The sequence below is a fragment of the Bombus terrestris genome, chromosome 16 (genome assembly GCF_910591885.1).
Source record: "Bombus terrestris chromosome 16, iyBomTerr1.2, whole genome shotgun sequence".
In the NCBI taxonomy this organism is placed as follows: Eukaryota; Metazoa; Arthropoda; class Insecta; order Hymenoptera; family Apidae; genus Bombus; species Bombus terrestris.
The window spans coordinates 5475543-5499501 of NC_063284.1; the positions used below are offsets into that span (position 1 = coordinate 5475543).

The 23959-nt window shown below is 37.1% G+C and overlaps 3 protein-coding genes and 1 long non-coding RNA gene across 7 annotated transcripts; 1 reads left to right on the plus strand and 3 right to left on the minus strand.

Moving 5' to 3' along the window:
• Positions 1 to 27: 27 nt before the first annotated feature.
• On the minus strand, positions 28 to 15807 carry LOC100649397 (ubiquitin carboxyl-terminal hydrolase 4). 4 transcript variants are annotated; one of them, XM_048413488.1, is made up of 9 exons: positions 15611 to 15763; positions 9604 to 9968; positions 8837 to 8914; positions 6408 to 6602; positions 5123 to 5927; positions 3019 to 3114; positions 2254 to 2606; positions 1814 to 2139; positions 28 to 1636 (listed from the first exon to the last, which is right to left on the minus strand). In XM_048413488.1, the coding sequence occupies exons 2-9, from the start codon at positions 9888 to 9890 to the stop codon at positions 1320 to 1322; spliced, it is 2457 nt and encodes an 818-aa protein (XP_048269445.1). In that variant the 5' UTR covers positions 9891 to 9968; positions 15611 to 15763; the 3' UTR covers positions 28 to 1319. The 4 variants fall into 4 exon arrangements, with proteins under 4 accessions (XP_048269445.1, XP_048269444.1, XP_012173046.2 ...); XM_048413487.1 differs by having other exon boundaries at positions 5123 to 6602; positions 9604 to 9970; positions 15612 to 15807; XM_012317656.3 differs by lacking the exon at positions 15611 to 15763 and adding an exon at positions 15128 to 15592 and having other exon boundaries at positions 5123 to 6602.
• Positions 11863 to 14199, plus strand: LOC105666618. The gene is made up of 4 exons (XR_007226911.1): positions 11863 to 12156; positions 12249 to 12483; positions 12676 to 12867; positions 12992 to 14199. It is a non-coding gene; the product is annotated as an uncharacterized LOC105666618 (long non-coding RNA).
• A 2183-nt stretch (positions 15808 to 17990) lies between the features above and the next one.
• On the minus strand, positions 17991 to 22776 carry LOC100644273 (protein RRP5 homolog). Its single transcript, XM_012317658.3, has 6 exons — positions 22631 to 22776; positions 22422 to 22484; positions 21794 to 22349; positions 18499 to 21723; positions 18268 to 18433; positions 17991 to 18190 (listed from the first exon to the last, which is right to left on the minus strand). The coding sequence occupies exons 2-6, from the start codon at positions 22482 to 22484 to the stop codon at positions 18028 to 18030; spliced, it is 4173 nt and encodes a 1390-aa protein (XP_012173048.1). The 5' UTR covers positions 22631 to 22776; the 3' UTR covers positions 17991 to 18027.
• A 20-nt stretch (positions 22777 to 22796) lies between these two features.
• LOC105666620 (NADH dehydrogenase [ubiquinone] 1 alpha subcomplex assembly factor 3) lies at positions 22797 to 23742 on the minus strand. Its single transcript, XM_012317661.3, has 3 exons — positions 23600 to 23742; positions 23383 to 23506; positions 22797 to 23306 (listed from the first exon to the last, which is right to left on the minus strand). The coding sequence occupies exons 1-3, from the start codon at positions 23650 to 23652 to the stop codon at positions 22911 to 22913; spliced, it is 573 nt and encodes a 190-aa protein (XP_012173051.2). The 5' UTR covers positions 23653 to 23742; the 3' UTR covers positions 22797 to 22910.
• Between the last annotated feature and the right edge of the window lie 217 nt (positions 23743 to 23959).

Here is a 23959-nt window from a genome sequence, read left to right on the forward strand (position 1 = left end):
TTTATGTATACTAATAAATTTGTTTAGTTTTTTTTTTTTTTTTTTTTTTTGAAGAATTTATTTAATGAAGCAATATTATTCAAAACCGATTCGTAATTTCCAAAAGTCAATAGTCCTCACCAAATACGATGTCACAATTTTTTAAAAAGTTAAACGCGATTTTAGAATCAAAAAAATGCATAATTTTTAGATGACTTTTTTTTTCAGAATCGTTAATTTAAGGTCTTTCCTTCCGATTACCTGGACATAGTTGAGCTATTATCATATTCTTTTTTTCAGAGGAAATCGTAGTACAATACAAGAAAAACTATTTCATATGTTCATTTTTTCCCTTAATGTTATATTTTTTATTGGTATGTAATACGTATATAATAATATATATTTATATATATATATATTATATTCGTCAATATCGAATATATTAATATTTTATCAGTTTTTTCTTTCCATAAATTAAATAAATAACTCTTGACTGCGTGATATTATTAAACAAAATATTTTACAAAAGTAAATAGTTGTAGATTGCCAGGTGTTCAGTGAAGAGTGAGGATAGATGTATGTATTTTACTATATCGTCTATTCAAAAGTAACTAGACATCCGAAGCGCTTTTTTTTATTCCGTATACGTGATTTTTGGCGAAGTCATGATTTTCTCTTCGTTTTTCTTCAAATACCAAATGTTATGAATTTATATATTATACTTCTATTAAACTCGTCTGGCAAATCTCGTTCTTGAAACACATGATACATTCACTTCATATAAAAAAAGAACTAATATAAAAAAAAAAACTATATAAAGAAGAACTAGAAGAGAAAAAGGTCAAAGATAAAGAGAAACGATGAAGATTCGAAAGAGAAGACGATGGTTCGAGAATCCTGGTGAGACCTCCTGTTTGTAACTTTAACTTCCAAAAATGTTTGTTCATACTAAGCATCTTTTTAATCTTTAGAGAATTATTCACAACGATTCTTTGAAAAATGCACGAAAGCATCTGGTTTCTGAAGAAGCCGAAATAAAAATGACTGGAACACGGTGGAATATCTCTAACCACGAAGAAAAACAAAAATTTGGCTATAATGGAACATGATTATCGCCAATAGTCACACAATACACACACGATCCGCTTTTTATGTTCAATAAAAACGACCTCAGCGTTTCTCATCGTTCAATGTTTAGTCGCTTTTCAATACCACGCGATAAAGTATATTAATTCCTTTCCTTTTCTCTTTGTCTGTTTTCATTTTTTATACTATATGCTGGACTGAGGTATTGAGAGGCAAGATGGTCGTCTTTTTTATACTCTAGGCATGGCGTAAGGTTACAAGTGAGAACTGTGAGGCTGTTGCTCGTAGAACAGTACGTAGGCTTCGTTGGAAACGACCGATCGCGCTGGAACGACGGACACACGGCTGTCATTATACTCATGCCACTCCCCCGAGTATGGATGCTTACAATACGCCGTGTAATGGCCGGAGTGCGTTGTGCCCGAGTGATTCGCGACACCGTACAAATTGTACGTACAACCCGGAACTCTGGGCGCGGCAAAGGCACTGAGATCCAAACCTGTCAATGGAAAATCTACCATCACGTTTAACTTGCTGCGGAATCGTTCCATCGGTGAAAAACGTTTCAAATCTTTAAATTTTCATTAAGGAAGCTATGATGAGATAAGTGACGCGATCCAAATTTCAACATTTGAAAAGAAATTACTCTTCAACAAGTACATAATAGGATTTCACAGCACATAATAACTAACCATGGCCTGTTTTACGTTTAATCTTCATTAATCTTCATTAAAATTAAAAAGGATACGAATAACAAGAATCTTCGGGAACTTCTGTATGCTGAAACTTTTCGTGCACTTTCTCCTCATCTGACACTTGGAGCAAGTCGGTTTTTCATCACCGTCGAGCACCTCTTCTCGCGTGAAGTGTTCCAAACATTGACTCAACTTCACTGTACCACTTCTAGCTGGTATTGGCAAGCTTAGATCCCAGAAAGGATCCAATGTAACCGACACGTGGTCGCAAGAAGTGCAGTGCAACGACGAACGTAATTGGCCCACGAACACGTCCACTATCATACTATCTTCGCTGCGCAGGTAGCGTTTCCAGCTCTCTACTGCCTTCTGACTGTCGCTATTCATAAAAAATCACCAACATTTATATAAATAGTAGCCTTAAACGTCATCATTCTTAATAGTTGTCTTTCTTACATTCCGTATCCACAAATAAGATTTAAGGTTTTCTTACGTGTACATTTCAGGAATATCCGTGTGTATCGGTTGCGGCTTCACCGTCACCCTATTCACGTCTTCATGTAGTCCTTCCAGCAAGTATCTGAGAAATTCTTGAGCATCTTGTTGGCTGTACCCCATGAAACGTGGTGCGAATCTTTGTATCTGGGATTTAAGCGCCGTCGTGTTAACCACGAGATCACCGCCCACCTCCCACAGCTCGTGAATCACCTGACTGAAGGCCTTGATAAGAGCCCCTTTCATACTGCTTGTGGAGGTGTTTATGTCCGCCAGGTACTGTTCGTTCAGCAAATATTCCAGTAACGGTCTCGTGTTGCTCAAACATTGGATTACACTGTTCATAAAACACTGCAAGACAGAAACACTAGTAAAAAAACCGGTTCTTTCAAAATGGTCTTTAATGTCATTTTTTGTGCAGAAGTAGGGTCCAGCACCATGCAAATTCTGAAGGAAATGTATTAAGAACTACTTCATACATAACAGTAAAGAAACTTCAACTGAAGAAACAGAAATATCCCGTTTCAACGCGTAACATGGTCATAATATTGCACCCTTGAATTTTAATTAATTATTTCTTTGATTATACAGCACATTCAACTTTAAAAGGCGCAAATTAATCCATTTTAATATTACTAGTAAATACACATGTTCTTGTGGATAAATAATGATATGCAAAGTTCGAACACAGATCAATGTCGCAGCATAAAAGTTGATGTAATCATAAGTACATATTCTTGATATATAATTAGTGTATACTTACTGTGTTTCCAATATTTCGCAACCCGTTTAGTCCACATCGCTCATCGCGATGCGCTTGTAGCCGATTACGTGCTGATTTGTTTGTCGGGCTTCCTTCCTGCAATAGAGATAAGAGTTACATTTTTAAATCTAACTGAGTTACTATTTTCTAGGCATCTACTTCTCTACGGGGAACGAAAACCGTCAAATTCTGTCGCGTTCTCTGTTCTAAGCACGACTAGTTATACTTCTTTGGTGGTGGCGGTGTCTAGCTTGCGGCATAAAGAGCATCTCACACGAATATATGTATACGCACGCACACACACACATACCACGAAGTCGATATGACCTTGGGGATGGATACGTGCTATACAGAGAGAGACCGGTTAGTTATGGACCGATTATGTAGAACACGGCATTTGGATTAGTAATGTGCATCACCGGTATTGAAAGAAAAGAAATACCACACGGTACGTACATTTTTCGGTGTGTTCAACCTCAGCGTATGGATTGTTCCGAACAGAAAGTACGCCCAACATAATATATTCAGAAAAGGGAAGACAGCGTAAATATTTAAAGCGTCGAACAGTCGTGAAAAAGAATCAGTACCCAACGACGACGTCGACATCATTGCGTGCTCGAACGGGACTAAGTATATTCTTCGTATCTCTTGTACCTATATTCTTCACGAACACTCACCTTCGTGCGACTGGCTGGAGGCTGTAGAGTAGCGCGCGCGGTCACTGCGGAACTGTTGAACTGTACTGAATAAACACCAAAAGAGTCGCGTTTCTGAGGAGTCAGAGGAGCCGCAACGCCCAACAGGAACGCGTACACGAACAGCAGAGTAATCACTACCCACACGCACCACAACCCCCAGCCTATCAGTTGGGTATAAGCCAGTTTACACGGTGTAACTTTCGAGAACCTCCAGTCCCTCTGCGTTAACCAACCTACGCTCTATTTCTCTCGAGCTTCCGAGTACGTTGTCAGATGAACATAACGAATAAATAGACGTCATATCGTTGAAAGTATCTTTCAAGGATTCACAAGAATATGAAGAATGGCACAAAGTTCAAACGATCACATCTATGTTAACTGAAGGAAAGTTTCTGCGGCCAACCACGAATCTTTTCGTAAGTATTCAGAGATATCCCACTCGGATAGTCTCTCCCCACTCCATAGTCGAAATGATGTCTGAAACTGGCAGGCTACTCGTTGTCATCGATGACAGAAATTGCCCGTGTCGTGAAGAAGATCCGCATCGATCTTCAAGATCTTTCCTGCAGAAACGATGCAGCTCTTTGCAGCGAATGCACCAGAATACGTTGTGTACTTCATACGCATAGTTATACTTCGACATAAAGAACACCCGTTGCTACTAGGTACCGTTATGTTATGAGAGATCCGTTGACCGCCGGTTTTCTCTCTCTTTCTCGCACTCTTTCCCCTGCCCGAAGAGCTCTGGTCTATTAATAAAAGCCAGCTCTCGCGACTAACCGTCGAACAGAATGGCGTGTGCTCGAAGAAAAACATAGACTAGTTTCGTAACAAGCGACTAGATGAGCAATGGAAAGGCATAACCTAACGTTTCGATTCATAGTCCATCTTTTTCCATCTACCACCACTATTCTATGTAAATCTATATACCATCAGGAATTCGTTAGGAGTCACTGAACTTTCCATGAGTCGAAAAAAATGGCGGTTTACAAGATACGATGATCCATCATAGTTAGGCACACGCCTCTACATGTATAAAAGAAGGCGGATGCATTTTTGGCCGCATTTAAAGCTGCTGTAAGACTATGCGCCATTGAATGACAGATATGTGTTTCTTAATAATAGAACATTAGAATGAAACGAAATTCTATAGCATATGCTACATTAATGCCAAATAAAAACGAGGTTCCTAAAACAGCAACTAACGAAAAGCAGAAGAAACTATAAAAAAGAAATGGCGGAAGCCAATAAATCTTGAGATGTTCACAATGTAGCACTGGGCAAGTCATACTTCGTTCTCTTAGGACACACTTTTACTGATGTTTCTAGTAAGTAAAAGTTTCATAAGACAAGACTACGATGTCTTCCCATTGAATGATTAACGGAAATGACTAAAGGACACTCACAAACTGGTCGGCGACCCCGCGGTAGAGATTTTGGTGAGCCGTGGACGGTGCAGTGGGCGACGAGGAGGAGGTCAGATTACTGGCAGTGTTCGCGGTTGTCCCCGAGAGGTGACCATCCGGTCTCCTAGACGTGGAAGGCACAGATGGGTCGTCTCCATAGGTACCGGACGGTCTTCCCGCCACGCCGTTTTGCAAGATGGGCGGCGTGCTGCCGCCTACGAACCCGGTCTGATCGATACCGTACGAAGTAGACGTTTTCCGTTGCTGCTCACTGTCCTCGAGACTCTCCGGATCTCCAGTGCGACCACCACGGAGGAAGGCAATCACGTCGATGGAGTTGACGACGTCCTTGATGCCGTGTATTACCTCACCACCGCTTCTAGCAGTCTCGTCCTCGATATCGATGTCCTGCTCCTCTTCCTTTGCCCCTTGGATATTCTTCCGAGCGTTGTTGTTAATCAGCAGCCCGCCGTTACTCGGATTAGTGGCTAGGTTAGTGAACAAGTTGAGCTTAACACCGATCAAACCAGCAACGCCAGCACCGCCACCGAGCACAGGCGACAAGAGGTTACGCTTAGCTGGTGAAACCTCGTCAATCCGATAGGCAGCACCGCGTTGCTGCTGTTGTTGCCGATGATGCCGGTTGTTCAGCTTGTTGTCTTCGTCGTCCTCGTCGTCATCGTCCTTGTCGTGGTCGTCGTCAGGGTCGTGGTCGTGGTCGGGGTCGTGATCGAGTTCGTGCTCGCGGTCGTTGTTGTTTATTATCCCATATTGACCGGAATCACAGGCGTCCCCACCGCCGCTGCTGATATTCCCATTACTGCTGTTGTTGTTATGCTGATCGTCATCGGTGTTATTGTCCTTGTCGTCGTTATCGTCGTCATCGTCGTCGTCCTCGTCTAGGTCGCGGATCGTGCCGCGCTCGTCAATCGTTACCTCGCCTGGCGACGCGGCACTATCTGCGCGTGCATGCCCGCTGCTGAGCACCGTGCTGCTGGACAGTGGCCTTCTCTTTGACCTGGACCAAAGTGCGCCACCAACGGCGCAGGAAGACGACGAGGAGGACGAGGAGAGCGACGACTCAGGACGATGATCTCTGCCGGTACTACGTTCGATGGCTATATCACGATCGTCGCCACCGAACAATTCCGTCAACGAGGAACCGGCTGAATGATGCTTCCACTGATGATGATGATGATGATGATGATGATGATGATGGGCTCCACTAGTGCTGCTGGTGCTGCTCGTTTGACGGATATTCGGTATGTAACCGGACGGCGAGTACCTGATCAGATCTGCCGCTATTTCTAGCCTCGACTCCGGAATCCCTCTATCCCTGGATGAACTTCCGACAGAGATGTTCGACGAGGACGACGACGTAGACAAGCCGAATCTGCTGCCGCTGGTGCCGTTTGTCGTCACATTCGTGGCCGTGCCACCGCTGCTGCCCGTGCTGTTGTACGTCGACGACGAAACTGACCTGCAAACGTTCAGCCAATGTGAATATTGCGAACATCCTTTTTCATTCGTCTGGGCCCGCGTCCAAGGGCTACCCTCTCTTTCTCCAGATTACGCAATCATCAGCCAGCATACGCGAAACACGTTCGTAAACACACGCACGCGCAACCCACATATATAACTAAATGAATAAGCACTCCGCTTCTGTCTACGTTAGTAGTAATTAATAATGAAATAAATCGGAGGCTGCTGGATTTATCAAATTGTAAGTATAGACTTTTTTCGATTATCAAACCATTAACGATCTATTCCTTCTTAATCAGAACGTTTCCTTGAACACTTTGTCTAAACAAATTTTTAGAATATACTCCGTTCTACAAAATCGAGCAATCCTCTGAACTCCTATATAATCAAACAAGAAACTGTTTCAAATTGTTTCAAACCATAAAACTGTTTCAAAAGAAGGAGAACACGAAGCGGGGAAAGGTGCAACAGTATCAGAATAATTCTGCTTGATGAATAGAGAAAAGGAAGTTGGTAAGTACACGAGACGATCAGGTCGATGCCGCTGACCTACATGTTGATCAGATCCTCTTCGAGGTTTGGAGGTTACCAAATCAGACGCGTGACATCGTTCGTGGATTTGGACACAGCACCGGGAATACGCACTAGATATTTAAAATATACACGCATTCTTGTGCGCGTTCGAGCACATGTGCGCTAAATATCTAGTTGTAGTTAAGGACGAGACGTCGGGAAGAAAGTAACTGTCTTCTCTTCCCGTCTCTCCACACACCATACCAGAAGACAATTCGAAGCGAGGTCAAGGCCTTTCGCTACATTTCCACCACGTCAATCGCGATCGATCGACCAGCACGAATGCATTGTATGTATATATATTTATATCCACATGGCTGTTTATCGTGACAGTTATTCCCTACGGAGGTTAAACTTTGCTCTAGCTTCTCAACAGTTCATAGTGACGTACGGCGATGTAAAGTAAATCGACAGTTATTTGCTTGTACGTTTACAAAAATTTGCAAAGATATTAACCACCTATCAAACAAAATGTTGTATATTTAAGCACATCCTCCCTAGGTGGCAACAGATCATTTGAAAATAATGTCGAGTAATATCTTTTATCGTTACTAGTTGTCGTTACATAACTAACAGAAATGTGTTCATAAAAATCTTTCACAGTACGTTGTCCAACTATTCCAAAATATTGTGATTCTGTTATGAATTTTGTATGTGAAAATGAATATGAATATTGAAAATGTTACGTATAAAAGTATTACGGGATAACCAGACATAGCTTCTATATCACTCCACTACTATCAAGCAGTTTAATTATATCAATTAGTCAGCAGGCAAAACTCTGGTTATAGAGGGTCACATTCACTTCCACGAATTCTATAACCACTCCAAAATCAAAACTCAAGGCTACCGAGCAACCGCCTCCTCTATCATCTGTATATCATCCCATTGATATGCTTCCCAAAAATGGTGACCACAATGTGACTGGCAGATCTTATGATCTTTAATCACATGTTTAACGCCAAGTAAGCAAGAGGAGCTAGTTTTGTTGTCCAAAGGCCAGACAAAATATCTACCATCTTCCATCAATGGCAAGTGGATAGACAGGATTTCTGTGTATAACTAGTTCTTTGGCAGCCAGTGCAAGTCTATATGGCCCATTTACTATCGATCTCGAGGTTTGTCGTCGCCTCAACCATGCCATAGAAACGGGGACTCATACGTCGCGCCTTCCTAATTGAATCATTGTGACGCGAACAAAAGTAATTGGCGCATTGTAAAGGGTGTCGTTGGGATACCTGTTGCCGGCTGATGTATTTATAACGTGCGTCCCGTAGCCATTTTATGCACGTTGTCGCGTTCCCCGCGATAGAGAAACGCAATTGGCACGAGCGTGATTCATCGGCCGACAAAAAGGAAGGAAAGATCGATGACAAGGGACTTCCGCCATGTGGTCTCTGACAACCATAGCTTCGAGCAACAACCGCGCCGCTATAGTTAACAACCTAACTGGTAACTATTGTTTAGCATTTCAGGAAATCCATTCCGAAAGTGGACGTTAGTTGTGCATCAAGCAATTACAGTTATTTGATCGAATGCTGACAAATGTGGGAGAAACCAGGAAGACACTGCACAGAATCGGTGGAAACTTATCAGGGCCTTGATCTCATAGCCAGTGACCCCGGCTGTTTTATATCCCTGTTCACGGAGATTGCTCACCTTGTGGGTGAGTTGCGAGACCGGCTGTACTCCGACATGTAACTCCTGCGGATGCTCGTGTTCGCCGACGAGTAGAAACTGTAGGGCCGATCGAGTATCAACTATTTAATTAACCTCCTTTTTCGCATTGTCAAGAAGCTCGGGATCGGCAGCACGCTAACCACGAGTTTAGTTCTAATATTAAACATTATTTATAATATCGAAGTACGTGTAATACTTGATATAATCAGCTGCTTGCCCAAGGCCAACCGCGGTAAAGGAAAGCCTGAACGGTCCAAAGAAACAAAGTAATTGACAAGAAGTCAAGAGAAGCATGCATTCGACCAGTCAGTGGAGTATCGACGGAAGTAAAACGCCTCCCCTTAACCAATCTTCCTCTTTATCAACTTCTTTCAATCAATTTCTATCTTTTCAGTGCCAATATTTCAAATACATCAACGGGCCAACCCCTTGCGGACGTAAGATATAATTAACGAAAAAAGTAGATAATGACCATAATTCTTATTATATATTGCCTTGCTAACTGACCAGATTCAGCCACGTGGCCAATCAGCAGGGTATTGCTATACTTCTAGAATACTTTAAACAATATAAAAGGTCTGGAGTTCTATTTGAAATGAGGGCAGCAAAGGGTTAGACTTGCTTGTTCCTAAGTTTCGATCTTTACAAACTGCACGTGATTGCCGATCCCTGGAATCCGTTAATGGAATCCCGAATAAGGGAACATGGAAGATGGAGAACGTGACGAGAGAGGAAAAAAGACTCACCTGCCTGATGGGCAGTAGGATCGCCTGTACTCGGTTGTATAGTTTGAACGAAAGCCCGAGCTGCCTGATGTCGACGAGGACGAGTAGAAGTTCGTCGGTCGATCTAGGATCGACGACGAAGCAGTAGATCGGTAGGTGCTCAGCTTCGAGGTAGAGTTGCCGATAGAGGAACTGGTGTTGCCGCTGTTACCGCTGGAACATCGTCTGCTAGGAGAATGCGGCGCCATTGGACTGGTACTGTACGACACTGCTACGGCGCCCGCCTGGCCCCCACGGTGATACGACATTGCACCCGGGTCACCAGTCTCACAATCTCTCTCTCTCTCTTTTCTCTCTTTTCGACTTTCTTCTATAGAAACCTTTTCCTGAATTCCAACACAATTTAGGAGAGATTGGTCAGTGTATCGACTGGGATACTTTCTAAACAATTTTTTATTACTAGAGTGCTAATTGAATTCCGAGTATTCTGAGCGTGTGTTTAATTTTTGCAGGAAGAATTTAACCCTGTTAACTATTCCATTCTAATTCTGTTGTTTCTTCCTTATCGATTAATCTATACTTATTCATGTTTCAAGAGAATGTACGAAGCTCTTGATAAGTATGAATCCTGTGTAACCGACTTAAATGTAATCGTAAATCTAAGTAGTGTGCAAAAGTCTCCACACTACAATAACCAATGGAAATTTTGTTTCTTATGAATTAACATAAAGATAGTTTTGACGTTATTTTAATTCTGTTCTTCCTCGAACCATTCTTAACAAATTTGTGAGCCATGAAAATCACAAATGAACATGTATATAATATATATGTATATAATCATCGTAAAGAGAATATCTGAAGATTCATTTTTAAAAAACTATATAGGAGCATTTCCTAAAGATATGGTTAGTTGTTGTCATAAAATTCGAATATCGTAGATAGCCCAAGGGTTTTGCATTCCATAGTACCATAAATCAAAGAATTTACATATAATACATCGATTTTTACCAGAACTGGTTCAATTTTGCAAATGGATTTTGACATTGTACGCGAACAAACTGACGTGGCTGATCCATAAAACGTCAGCCACTAAAGAGCATTAGGTAAGAAGACTTTTGGAAGTGTTGAACGACGATAAAATAGAGGCCAGATATAACGAACCCCGGTCTACACCGTTTTCCATACAATCCGTAACAGTCTGACCCAGAAAAATCTAATCATTACACAAACTATCTTACTTGTCCCATTTTGAAATCTTCAAGACTTACATCTTCATACCAAAACTCGAAGGTATGCTTAAAGTACTCTAATAATCCAAATGACACACATTATGTATAAAATTAGACCAAAAATTAATCGATAAGCATTCTCTTTCCGAAGAACGAGAGAAACAAGAACGATTTTCAGCTTCAGCGTCGACCTTGCAACTCGTGTAAGCTATTTCACCTTGTCCCCCTTTTTTCCATAGAAGAATCTACCCGGTGTTCGTGAAAAAATAACGGATCCTCACTGGACGCTGAAAGCGGAAACCGCATTGCGTTATATGATTAATCGGATATTGATTAGTTCTATCTCCACGTGGAATAAATTACAATATGGAGAAGGAACTTTACCGTCGATACTCCAACTGTCAAATTCAGCGAAGAAGAGCGGCAATACAAAATGAAGAAATGCCAGAGGTTACCGGGTCGTGCTAAAAAAAGCAAACTGACCTTGAGCCGGCAAAAAAAGTAACTACCCGCGCACTGCTTGATACTCAGCACGCGTGTTATTGTTTTAACTCTGCTATACGTTGATCAATTTGATTCGATGAAAGATCGATGACCGAGAAATCTAACTAATAGCCAACATATAACGCATAAAGGATATACAGTCCCAGATTTTGTATCTTTTCATTTTCGTTTACATAGTTTTTGGGTCACTTTACAATGTATTTTAACAATAGATTCTAGCTGTTTAATTCTTTTCTGGAATTAAAACTTCTCAAAAATTTTTTTAAAGGTAACAATTGAAACACAAATGTTGAACAGAAGATTCGAGTAAAATATGAAAACATTTGATAAAATATAAAATAAATATCTAATCAGTGAAGATAACCGACATGTAGGTAGAAAGATACTGCTAATTCAAAATTTGATTGAGATATCATGACCGGTAAGTATATACTTTTTTAAAGTCTCAAATGGAAGAACAAGAAACATTTATAACCTAATAGACAGGGACCATAACGTAACAATGCAAAAAAGAATTAAAAGTAGGAAACTGCTTTACCGTCGCAAGTTAAGTAAATTCCATCTTCAATCTATTATTAACAATTTTTCGAATTTTGTTTCTGGAGTGAATGATGGCGTAAAAGTCGCGCGTAACATCCAAGAAGAAAATCCACGTCTCTGCCAAATACCTAGCGTCAAGAAAGCAACCACATTTTTCCCTTGATTTTGGCAACCATCCCAGTTTTCACCGGAATACATCAGACGCGCAAAACCAATATGAGAAACGTCTTGAATTTCCTCGCAGATCGTGTAACATGTAAAATTATTTACTTTCCTTTAAATATTTCGATCGAATCATTTGGTAAAGTATATCGAATTTCATTTTAAAGTTTTTTTCCACGCGCAAGATGATTGAGCTTAATAGTTTGTCAGTATTTTTCTTTCAACTTCCAGAAGGTCAGATGCTGGAGGAAAGAGAAAAAATATATCGCGTGCGTAAAACAGCATCTCGCTGAAAAATTACGGCAAAGATATTACGGGTCATCTCTTATATTTCACAAAGTCAATAACGCAGTTACGTAATCAGATAAAGAGCACAATTGGAAATTATGTAACTAATCTTATGATGCGAACCTGCTAGTAAATGCCTGAAGCGTGCGATTTCATTAATTACGTTCAATGTACTCAAGTATCCTTCGCAATTTTTTTTAAATTTGGAAAAACATATTTCTGTAAATAATCGGAGAATTGATCAAAATTGTGTAATTTTTTAAGCTAATAATCATTCATCAACATCTCTGATAGTCTTTACATAATCATGTTTAAAATGGATATAGCAAAAACGAAAGTGACAATATTTTAAACTTAATTCGAAACGCAGATGACAGAGCAGAAAACGGTTCGCATTATTCGATCAATGGATCACGCCTATTACATCATAAGAATCAGTACACGTGGATCCCTGGCAGAGCAGATTATACGTTTACGCAACGAAAACGAGGTGGAACACATATCCTAGCATTTTTTTTTTAGCATTTCAAATCACCGTCTACGATGATAATGTCGCATATCGGTAGGTAGTATACAACAACGCCACTATGCTAATACCTTTTGCCTCTTTCTTCCTATTTAAGCTGCGAAATGTGGAAAAAGAATGCACAAGAAGCAAGGCTCCAACTATTTTCTTTTTTTTTCAGTGATCAATGTAGAAACTTATTAAAGAAAGAAGATATGTTATTCACAGTCAATGGATCATCTTGAAGCAAATATGATGGCAAAAAATAATAGAGAGGGAAAGATGTACATAGTTGAACATGAACATAACCATGTTTTATTTGTAATACCCATATGAAAAATACGTATGTAAGTAGAAGCGTGAAAGGTGAGGCGCGTAACGAGTACACTCGCACGTGACGATGCTTCCAGTTTGCGTACAACTGCACTTGTAAGGCGATTAATAGGACCGATCGAATTCACTTATGATCTTTAGTTATTCGCACACCGGTTTCGTCGTATCCGTGCGTGTGTAACGCGTTGGGTTATATAAGATAACGCGACACATACACCTACAGCCAGTCACAAAAGTCCGCATACACCTCTTAAATTTAAGAGCATCAATATCTTTTAGCATCAAATCTTATATTAAATGTATGACACATATTTAAAAAATAAAATAAAGAATAGAAGATGCAATGCCTCACAAGAATGCATACGCTTATACTTACATAAAATTATAGAAAAAAGTAGACTTCGTAATGTATTAATACTCCGTAAGTCTTACAGTCTTCCTGGTATTGATAAAGTTAAATATTTCGTAATTTCTGATACAATTCTATGTTAAAATTTTTATAAGCTAAATATTTACATTTTTTTAATACCTTCTGAAAATACGTTAATGTATTATGGAAACACAAAACTCGTAAAGCGTATGTAAACTTCCATGACTGATTTGAATTTCTTTCGCAGAAGAGAAAAGAAACTTCAACTCAAATGTGATCGAATAAAATGTGATTTTACCGAAAACAATAGTAAAAAAAGGATGAAGGAAGAAGAAAGAAAAGATAAGGAACGTAGAAACATTGTTTATTATTTGGATACAGAACTATAATATGAAGAATCTCTATTTTGCGTTTTCAAGAGAGTAAAAAAAGAGAAAGAAATAAAACACAATGAGTGATTATAGTAACAAATAGATTCACGCGATACGATATGTCACAAGAATTGAAAACGTTGCTAAAATACTACAATCGTGTACAACACGTATCCTATTCTCTCACCTAACTCTGAATTCTCTTTCGTCAATCGTATGAGTTTAAATCTATTAAAATCAAGATTTCAATCTTGGACAGTTTTTCAAATCTAAAATAATTCGAAGTTTTCTTATCATAATTCAATCAAAACGATTTGCCAGCTCTTTCGACATTGTATATGTACTATATATTTCCCATTTCTCCCTATCTTTCTTGAAGATATCGTTCCTCTTATAGCAATGCCATGAATATGCGATTCAATAGATTATGGAGATTCACAATTTAACGCAAAATTACAGAAAAATTTGCACATTCATGATTTTGATACGAGGACGATATAATTTTCAAGTTCATAGACTCAATTAACCCTGCTGCGTTCTTTCGATCATTTTTTATCCAGTGGTATTTTTTGACGTTAAAAAATATTTCAAATTCAGGTAAGATATGAGAAGACTGTTATTGGCATGCATAATTACTCATCTCAATTTTAAGATAAACATTTTCTTAAAATACTATAAATCTCTTTTACTGCTAAAATTAAAACAAAATTGAAGTATCAAAATTCGAGGATCGCAGCAAGGTTAAACTTCCTTTTAGAACGCCAAAAGTTTATCTACCCATGCTACGATACCCCGTATAGGGATTAGTCACCAATTCTTGATGTCCTGAAGTAAAGTTTTCAGCCTGATGCGATGGTGTGGAAGGGAAACATTTCTGGATACTTGAAATATTTTTATCAGGCTGTTTCGATTTGTAACCTAACTCCGCGTTCACGAGGCCAGAGAGTAAGAAAACGCGAGAAAGAGACGGTAAACTGGGCGCAGGAGGGAAGAAATAGAGAGTGAGAGTAAGTGAGAGAGAGAGAGAGAGAGAGAGAGAGAAAGGGGGACGATTGGAGGAAAGACAAGGATAAAGTGATAGGACGACAAGATGGAAAAGAAAGAGAAAGAAAGACGCGTTGATTTGGACACAGAGCCTTTGGCATTTCTCACGTTCCAAAGTTAAAACCCACAGACCCGTATATATATATAATCGTATATTTCACACATACGAGCCATTCATTATAAAATGGAAAATACTCACGGGCTGTATGCCTCTTACACAAGTAGATAGGGGTTTTCACTTGATTAATTCGTCCAAAGTAAATGTGTACACGATTTCACTAGAAAACGTCAGTGTTACGTAGACGAACACGTTCGCGGTCCCTCGATCATGTCGTCGTTTATCGAGTAGCAAGGAATTTTAGCTTACGCTCTTACGGAGATTTTACGAAAAGAAAAAGGGGAGGAGAGGTGATGCGTCGCGATGCTGAAAAGCACGAGCCATCCCTCGGAATTGTCGGTGACGTCACACACCGTGACGAATACTCGGAACTTCCGATTCGATGTGTCTGAGCTGAGGAAATAGTCGCTCGACGCTAGGAGACTCGAGACACACGATCGATTTACAACACGGTTTTATATGTAGATCACGTCACGATGCTCGTTCTTACTGGAAAAATCTTTGACACGATTTGGTACGAGTGTAGTTTCGCCGCCGACCGAGTTTGCTACTCGAGTTATTTACCTTTTTTTCCACGCTTTCCTCTCGTGGCTTATTAAACACTTAAGACACCACGAGATTATCACCACTGACTTCGCTAACACAACGTGTGTGCAAACAATATGGCGATTACAAGATTGCCGAATTCCGCGTTGACAGTCATCGCTATCGCGACTACCGCATTCTGCGCTAGCGCACAAGAAAATGCCATCTCGTTTGCCTAGGGTGAAACTTCGAAGTCAATGTTGCCACTCGCGGCTATAAGAGGATTTTGATTACCAATCAAGTTTATCGCGCCAAATTATTCCAATTTTAAATTCGACTAACGATCGATTTAAACCCGTTTTTAACTATCAATTTATGTAGTTCATATGAAAAAAAAATTTAACGCTGATTATTGGATGACATATTCATAATTCCTCGATTTCCGATCATATTCTAATCGTAACTTGGGCAGACCTGAAGAAATGAACTGTATTGTTCTCGAAACGTTGACATAAAGTGAAAAAAATAATTAGAACGTATCAATTTGTATTGTTGTTTCACTTTTATACCGTAGCTTCTGAAAGTATTGATAGACCTTTTATGATCACCATACACATATTATACGAAACATTTTCAAATTTCATTAATGCTGTAATAGCATTCAACTATCATAATTATATTTTTAAAATCTTAAACGATTCTGAAAATAAATTCAGAAATTATAAGATATTTAGTACAAGTACATGTACATATATTTTGCAGAGATTATAAAAATACTTAAATAAACAATCATTCATAACATTAGTAAGTCTCAGTATTCAGTGGGACCATTTTTAATATAATACATTATACTCTTAAGGTGACTATACATACTGTATATTAATTTTATACTAAATATAAGTTTACATTAAATATCCTGAAACTTTTATATATTTTTTCAAATTGGCAATATAAATAGGGCAATCTCGTTATAGTGCTAACAAAATTTCAAAATGTTTTATATACAACACACAATGTGAATATAAAAGTTTTCTGTGACAAATGTAAATAATTTAGCAAGCCACTGTATATATCAATATTAACAGTATGTTTTTGCATATGTAGAAATAAAATAGAAGTAAACTTTTGAAATATTCTTAGATATTGTATAATTAAGTTTTTGCTGACATCCTGTAAAGAAATATGTGTCAAAATATTTTATTATCTTTGTTATACTGCTTATCTTCATATTTTATAAATATTTGCTGAACACAAACCAGACCTTTCTGAGTACCATATTGCTCTTCAAACTGGATATACATTTTGAATGAGATCCTCATCCTTTTACATAGTAATCTTTAAAGAAGTGCTATCTCCAGGACTTTCCTACAAATTCATTTATGAAGTAAGCACTCTATAAAATTAAAAATATCAACTCTTTTTAAGTTATTATTATCGCACAACTTGTCTTATACAGAGTATTTGTTTTCGAATGCAAACTTTACCATGCAAATAGGCATAATATTTTATTCTGAGGAACTTAATGAGACATATCGCTCTCTGATTTTTCTGCTTCGCAGGCCGCGAGCAACAGATCCTAAACCAGCTGAGGGAACCATCTAAACCGGGACAACAGACAATGAGGCAACCCACGTGTGACTACATTACGAATTACGAATATAATCCATATTTCTATATCCATAGTTTATGACTACATTTCACCAGTGTCAAAAGCGCCACGAAGACCTAACGGTCGAAGGAGTAGACGCTGACCGCGCGGTTTTTGATTTAGCTTTTCAATGTTGGCTATTAGCTATTAAAAATTTGTAGTTCGTCCAAAAATTTAAATCGTGTTTCTCTTCAAATTGATCGACGATACACTTCATACAGAGTCTCACAAATGAATCAGATAGAGATCTCGAGTCGAAACAATATGAATCTACAGTATTTACTGTCTTCAGGATGCAGCATGAATTAACAAAGATGCTTAAGAAGATAGACGCAAAACGTAACAATCACAAACGGAAAGTACAAAAACGAAGACTTCTTGGATAAGGATATCTACCTGGGTACCTACAAAACCAACTAGTACAATTTCAGGCACAATTCAAATGTCGCCGAGACCTGAAGTCAATAGTGCGGGCGCGGTTGTAACAATCGGTCAGCTAAAACTACTGCTGTACAGTGGAGTAGTTGCGTCCCTAACATGCTAAAGAACTTTTGATTGAAATCATATATTCATCCTTTATTTTTTCTCTTGATTAGACATATTCCTGGTTTTGTCATTACGAAATCAGAGAAATTATAAATATGTCAATTTATGTTACTTTTCTCATTTTTATATATATCAATATTAATAGTATTTTGTATATGTGGTAGAAAACTTTACATAACTGGACTTTTTTAGGTATTGTGTAATTAAGATTTTGTTCACATGATGTAATGAAATACTTGTCAAAATGTTTTATTATTTTTTATCATTTTGTACACTGCTTCTCTACATATTCTACAGCCATTTGTTGAACACGAATCACGTCTTCCTGAGTACCATGCTGTTCTTCAAAATTGATAAACTTTTTAAACAGGATCTTCATCTTTCTAGGTGGTAATGTCTGAGCAACTGCTCTCTCTAGAACTTTCCTATAAATACAAATTATTATAAGGTAAATTCTCTATGAAATTAAAAAGACAAAATATAGTTGAAACAATATGTTTACCTTGCTATATCAATATCATTAGATTTAACTAGGGAATCAATATAACAAGACCATATATCCACCCGTTTCGGATAGGAACTTAGAATTTGCTCAAACAGAGTTTGTGCTCTCTCTTTATCCCCAAATTTGTTCTCCATAATCGCAAACCTTGCCATTAGATTTACATCTGTAAAATTTATATTATATTAGTATTTTATTCTTTATAACATTTTATTTCTGTTGTGTACATACGTTCAGATGCTGGCAAAGATTGCAATGCTCTCTGCATAATATGTCTTGATTTGTCTCTTAAACCCATTTTTATCAAAGCTTCTCCACAATTAAACCATATTTCGGGAATATGTTTAAACTTTCCAATCATTGTATTAATTGTTTTCTCTAGTTCGATCTGCCTACCAGCCTCGACATGAACAGTCAACATGTGATTGTATATTTTTAGTGAATCGTTAGACCTTACTGCCTCTTGAAAAACATCATTCAATGATTCAGGAATTCCATATTTAGACTCTAAATTCAACCAAGCATTCCAAACGTTTAATTTTTCATTCTCTTCCCTGAAACTAATTGTTTTCACCGCTCTTCTCGCAACTGCTCTTGCTTTCTCGATTTCTGTCGTCTGTAAATGGTATGCCATATACTGTAACCATACTATTGAACTGTCTGGACTAGCTAAAACTAATCTGTCAAATTGATCTACAGAATTTGGTAATAGGTTATTGGCGAGCGCTTCTTCTCTTTGACGAATTTCATGTTCCTTCTGTCTTTCTTGTTCTCGACGTTCAGCGGCGCTTAATTTCTTATTTTTCAGCTTTGGTTTTTCCTCTATTTCATCTTCACTATCGCTAGATGAGTCTTTATCTTGAAGGAGAGTTAAATCAGGGTTGTCATCCCAGAAAAATCCACACGCAGATGTCCTTGACCTCTGCTCGTTATCCGTATCATTATTAACATTTTTAAGTGCGTATCTCAAATTTTTTTTGGAAGGTTTGATATCTTCCAGTTTAATCCTTTCTTCTCCTGTTTGTTCATCACACATTGTCTTTGAATATTCCTTTTCTAAATCATTCTCTGGTTTTTCTCTGTTTCGTTTCTCTTTGCTTTCCATCTTTGGTACTTCTTGTAACTTTTCAATTTTTATTTTTTTGGTGAGTACTACGTTCTCTTGATTTTGTTTCTTTCTTTTTAAGTTATTATTATCACCCGATTTCTCTCTCACACAATACTTCTTTTCAAATGCAGATTTTATGATGCAGAGAGGCATAATATCGGATTCTTCGGAATTTAATAAGGCGTAACATTTAATTTTAGAATGAACAGTATAAGGTGTTAGATCTGGCTGTAAATCATTTATGTGACGACGTACAGGTATCGCAGCTAAAGTTCCTTTACCAATACCTTGAAGGAATATCAAGATAAACCAATTTGTCACCATTAAAATTCTACCACGTAGCAATTTGCCATCAGGGAATTGTATTTGCTTATCTTGTTTGGCACTTATTTTATGCATTATTGACGATAACGTGGTCAATTCGACAAGCTCGTGTACGTAATTTTTCCATATAATCGTTCCAGAAATTTTGTCCCCTATTTTTTTATTCTCAGAGTAATGATCCTTAGACACTATACCTAGCAAGTTATTCTGCAATTGAACAACCAAACCATCAGCCGTAATTTTTTCAATCTTTCCAGTAACTCTCTGTCCTAATTTTACAGATGCAATTGGTCTGTTTTTGTAATATGAACTTCTTGAAAGTTCTACTAATTTATTAAAATACAGAATCAATGTATCCAATGCTGCCACCATTCTACTTTTAGGATCAGATAGATCATCGTATATTTTCTTTAGCGACAATGTTAGTCCTAATTGTTGTTTTTTCTTGTTAATAGAATATATTTTTGCCATTAAAATTTGGTTTGTATGCAGTAGATTAAAATTACTAACGTTACTATAGGACACATATCCAAATGGCGCGCATTCTGTAACTGGTAAAATTAGTCTTATACCATCTGGCTCCATATCTTTGATCGTACAAGGTATACAGTCTCCTATTTTCAGTTTTTCAAAATTCCTGTATCTTCCTTGAGTTACGAAAGTCCTAGTTAAAATTAAACTAGGTACTGTGGCAAATACAAGAGCTGAAAGTGTATCACCAGGAACATATTTTGATGCTAGTAGAGCTGCTATCTCCATACAAGGTGACATGTGACCAGCTGGTAAAAATCCTGTACTAACAGTTTGTCCTTCATTTTTACTGATTTTTAAATATAATCCCTGAGTGGATGATTCTATTATTGTGCCTGCTACTTCTTCACCAATATGGAATGTTGCTTTTTCATCTTGTATGTCCTGATTAGCCACACTTAGTGTTATTTCTCCCGAATCTGTGTTCACTGTTTGAATTTTTACTAAAATTGTTTGTCCGATTGAATAGTTCCAATTTATGTTAAATGTTTCTGTGTCGAGAGCAGTATGTGGAATCCAACCTTTAACATCCCCAAAAAACTTTACCAATATTCCGTGCTTATGTATTTGAATGATAGTTGCGTGGTGTTTTGAGTCAGTTTTCGCGTCTTGTATGTTTGCTAAAATGGGCAAGTCACTCGTTATTAAAGATCTCTTCAAAGTGAGATATACTTTTTTTCGGCCTATATGAACGAACAAGACTCTTGCTTCTACTTCTTTGTCGACCTTCAGCTTCTTTAAAGCACTTAAACCTTCGTCAGATATATGATCTGGTGCAATTTGCCCATTAAATTTACCATATTGTACATTAACAAAACCATTCACTTTATCGATATTTGTAATCTTTACATTTACCACGTCGCCAGGTTTAAAATCAGACAATGAAAAGTACTTCTGCTCCAACAGCGAACGCTGCATGGTACAGATATAAATTCCATCTAACCAGCTGTATGATAATATTCTGCATTTATGTGTGGTACCAGGTGCAAATTTTTCAATGATTGTATCATATTCAACACTTGTTCTTTTAAAGGAAACGAATCCCCGTATTCCACTCTTAGCTAATTGTAGTACTATTCCACCAGATTCTCTGAATAGAACAGTAGCTTCTTTTACAACATCTCCAGGTTTAATAGTATTGTCTCTATTTTTATCTATCGTCGAGCTGAAGTATGCAAATTTGATGGTTGGCAAAATATATAATAATGTCCCAGTAATTTTCAGATTATTTGAGTATTTAGATAAGGGCTCATCTAAATATGTTTGATTTATGAATCCTACATTGTTTTCATCTAATGAAACACATAAGCCATTAGACAAAACTTTCTTTATGGAAAGATTAAATTTTGTGCCTGGCATCAAGCTGTCCAATGATTTAATTTCTGTTTCACAAATAGCCTTAACAAGCTTCTGTTTCAAAGTTAATGTAATCGTTGAAGTATTCTCATTAGTTTTGACTTCTTTAACATAGCATAGAAGCTGTTTACCTGGAACTACATAAGACTTCTTAGTAATAACTGTTAATTTTTTTCATAAATGTATATACTATTTAAATTTACTTACACAAACATTTTTCATTGCCACTTTCCTTAGTAGGAATAAACGCTCTTACGTTTATTAAACCTGTATCTACCACATAACCATGATCTTCTATACTACTAATAGTACATACTATTTTTGAGCCACTATCTAAATAATTAACATCTAAACTTTGATTTATCAGATTGGGCTCAAGAGATATCAAAATTTGCAATCTCTCTTGCGATTGTATAGCTTTTACATAACATACGACATAATCTCCACAGGTATATAACTCAGGAAGGGACTTAAATTCGTTTGTCTGAGAATCTTGTGATTTGACCAAACTTTGCAACAAATTTGTGTAACATTCACTGATATCTGTAATTTGGGCACGACCTATTAAGCCGCCTGGCAAAGATATCAGCAAATCGTAGTTTGTCACTTCATAAATACATCCTAATACCACTAATCCTTCAGATATTGTTGCATAGGATAATCGTTCTGCAGTGTTGGGAACAAAATTTGGTTCCTTTTCTTGTTTCTTTGCTTTCTGTTTCTCACGATTCCTTTTACCAATTTTCTCATATTTGGCAAATAACTATTAACATACAAATATTGAATAAGTAATTTTAAGATATTAAAATATGATGGAAATATGTAATAAATTTACCAAATCTGACGGTTTTCTTTTTTGTATTTCTTTTCCACCTCTTGGAAAGTTTTTCAACGTCATCTATGAAAAATAATTATGTTACTACTACATTATAAAAAGAAAATTTACAAAAACTGTAGAAAAGTGTAACTATAAAGTACAGAGTTAAAGTATTATTGAAGATAATAATGTGTCGAATTTAACGATTTATTTTCTTGAAATTTTACCTTTTTCAGTGTTAAATAATTATCTTTTTGCGAAAAAAATACTACATTCACACACAGTGTGAGTCGTTGTGGCGACTTCTGTTGCGTTTGATATTTACAGGTTATGTTAGTAACATAACCGGAAACAGAACTTTCCTCTATTCGTAATACAAAATGAAGTTGTACATATGATTAATAAAATTTTATTTCACATTTAATATCGCAACACATTAATATACAGATATAAAAATTATCCTATAAATATTATATTACTAATATATATATACATAGTACTATTTAATTATTTATCTATAAGTTTACGCTTTTTGGTCGGTAGTTGCTGTAATCTGCAATATAGGTTAGTTTTGTCAGGTAATGGAGGTATTAAACCCGCTGCGACGTATCTCCCATCGCTTACGAGAAAATTGTATACTCCACAGGCTTGTCTTACCGGAAGTATTTCAGATCTAATATTATATTTCAGTAATACCTTTTTTATTTCTAGAACTCTGTTATATTTATAATTAGTTTCAAGACCTAAAACTATGAGATCTAGTGCTGGATGTACAATAGTGAATAAAGATAAAGTTGCTTCATTTATGTCCTTCGCAGAGCTGATATTCCAAGACAGAATCGTTCCATCAAAAATTACAATAGGACCCAATAGTAATGAATTATCGTTTAATTTAAATCCTACCTATAAAAGTAATTTATACTTAAAAATATACAACTTTATCAAGTAGTTTTATAAGAGCAACAAAATTGTTTTATACCGGTAAACATTTGGTTATTAAAAATCTGTTGTGTGTTTCAACATTATCTTGCTTATTAATGATATCAACTGTTGTTTTACCAGGTCCATCATATTCTTTGCTAGTTCTTGAAGTATGGAATAGTCTGTGAAAAAGAATTATTTGAAAATCAAGTAAACTACACATTCTTTTTCCCTGCAAGATTTTTAAATAGTGAAAAACATAATTTAATACATACTTGGTATTTTGTAATAATCGCTCTAAGATAGGAAAAGCTTTGGTCAAAACCATTATAATAATCTAATTAATATTTAATAATTACTTGCTTATTTTGTGAACTAATCAATGTCAATTAGAAAGGAAATTACCTCTCTGGTACTGTGTTCATATGAACATATGACCCGGAATCTCAGAATAACTATAACCATTCTATCTTGTCGATAATCTATGACTGTCATTGATATCATGTGATTGGTCCATTCAAATAGTATCAAAAACTTTTACCGGTACAAAAATATAGTGTTCAGAATAGTGAATAAAACCTAACAATATCCTATCTCAAACTCAATCATGGAGATGTTCGATCAGCTGCAACGTC

Bases quoted from the DNA above. Each gene is read 5' to 3' on its own strand.
- LOC100649397 (XM_048413487.1), bottom strand. From the start codon at position 9,890: ATGTCGTATCACCGTGGGGGCCAGGCGGGCGCCGTAGCAGTGTCGTAC. The intron at 3,115-5,122 runs GTGAGTGTCCTT...TCTCTATTGCAG, and splicing joins GCGGGGTCGCCGACCAGTTT to GAAGGAAGCCCGACAAACAA. The intron at 2,607-3,018 runs GTAAGTATACAC...TCTGTCTTGCAG, and splicing joins TGCGAAATATTGGAAACACA to TGTTTTATGAACAGTGTAAT.
- LOC105666620 (XM_012317661.3), bottom strand. From the start codon at position 23,652: ATGGTTTTGACCAAAGCTTTTCCTATCTTAGAGCGATTATTACAAAAT. The intron at 23,507-23,599 runs GTATGTATTAAA...TCTTTTTCACAG, and splicing joins CGATTATTACAAAATACCAA to ACTATTCCATACTTCAAGAA. The intron at 23,307-23,382 runs GTATAAAACAAT...TTACTTTTATAG, and splicing joins TAATAACCAAATGTTTACCG to GTAGGATTTAAATTAAACGA.
- LOC100644273 (XM_012317658.3), bottom strand. From the start codon at position 22,484: ATGACGTTGAAAAACTTTCCAAGAGGTGGAAAAGAAATACAAAAAAGA. The intron at 21,724-21,793 runs GTAAGTAAATTT...AGTCTTATGTAG, and splicing joins TGGCAATGAAAAATGTTTGT to TTCCAGGTAAACAGCTTCTA. The intron at 18,434-18,498 runs GTATGTACACAA...TAAATTTTACAG, and splicing joins ATCTTTGCCAGCATCTGAAC to ATGTAAATCTAATGGCAAGG.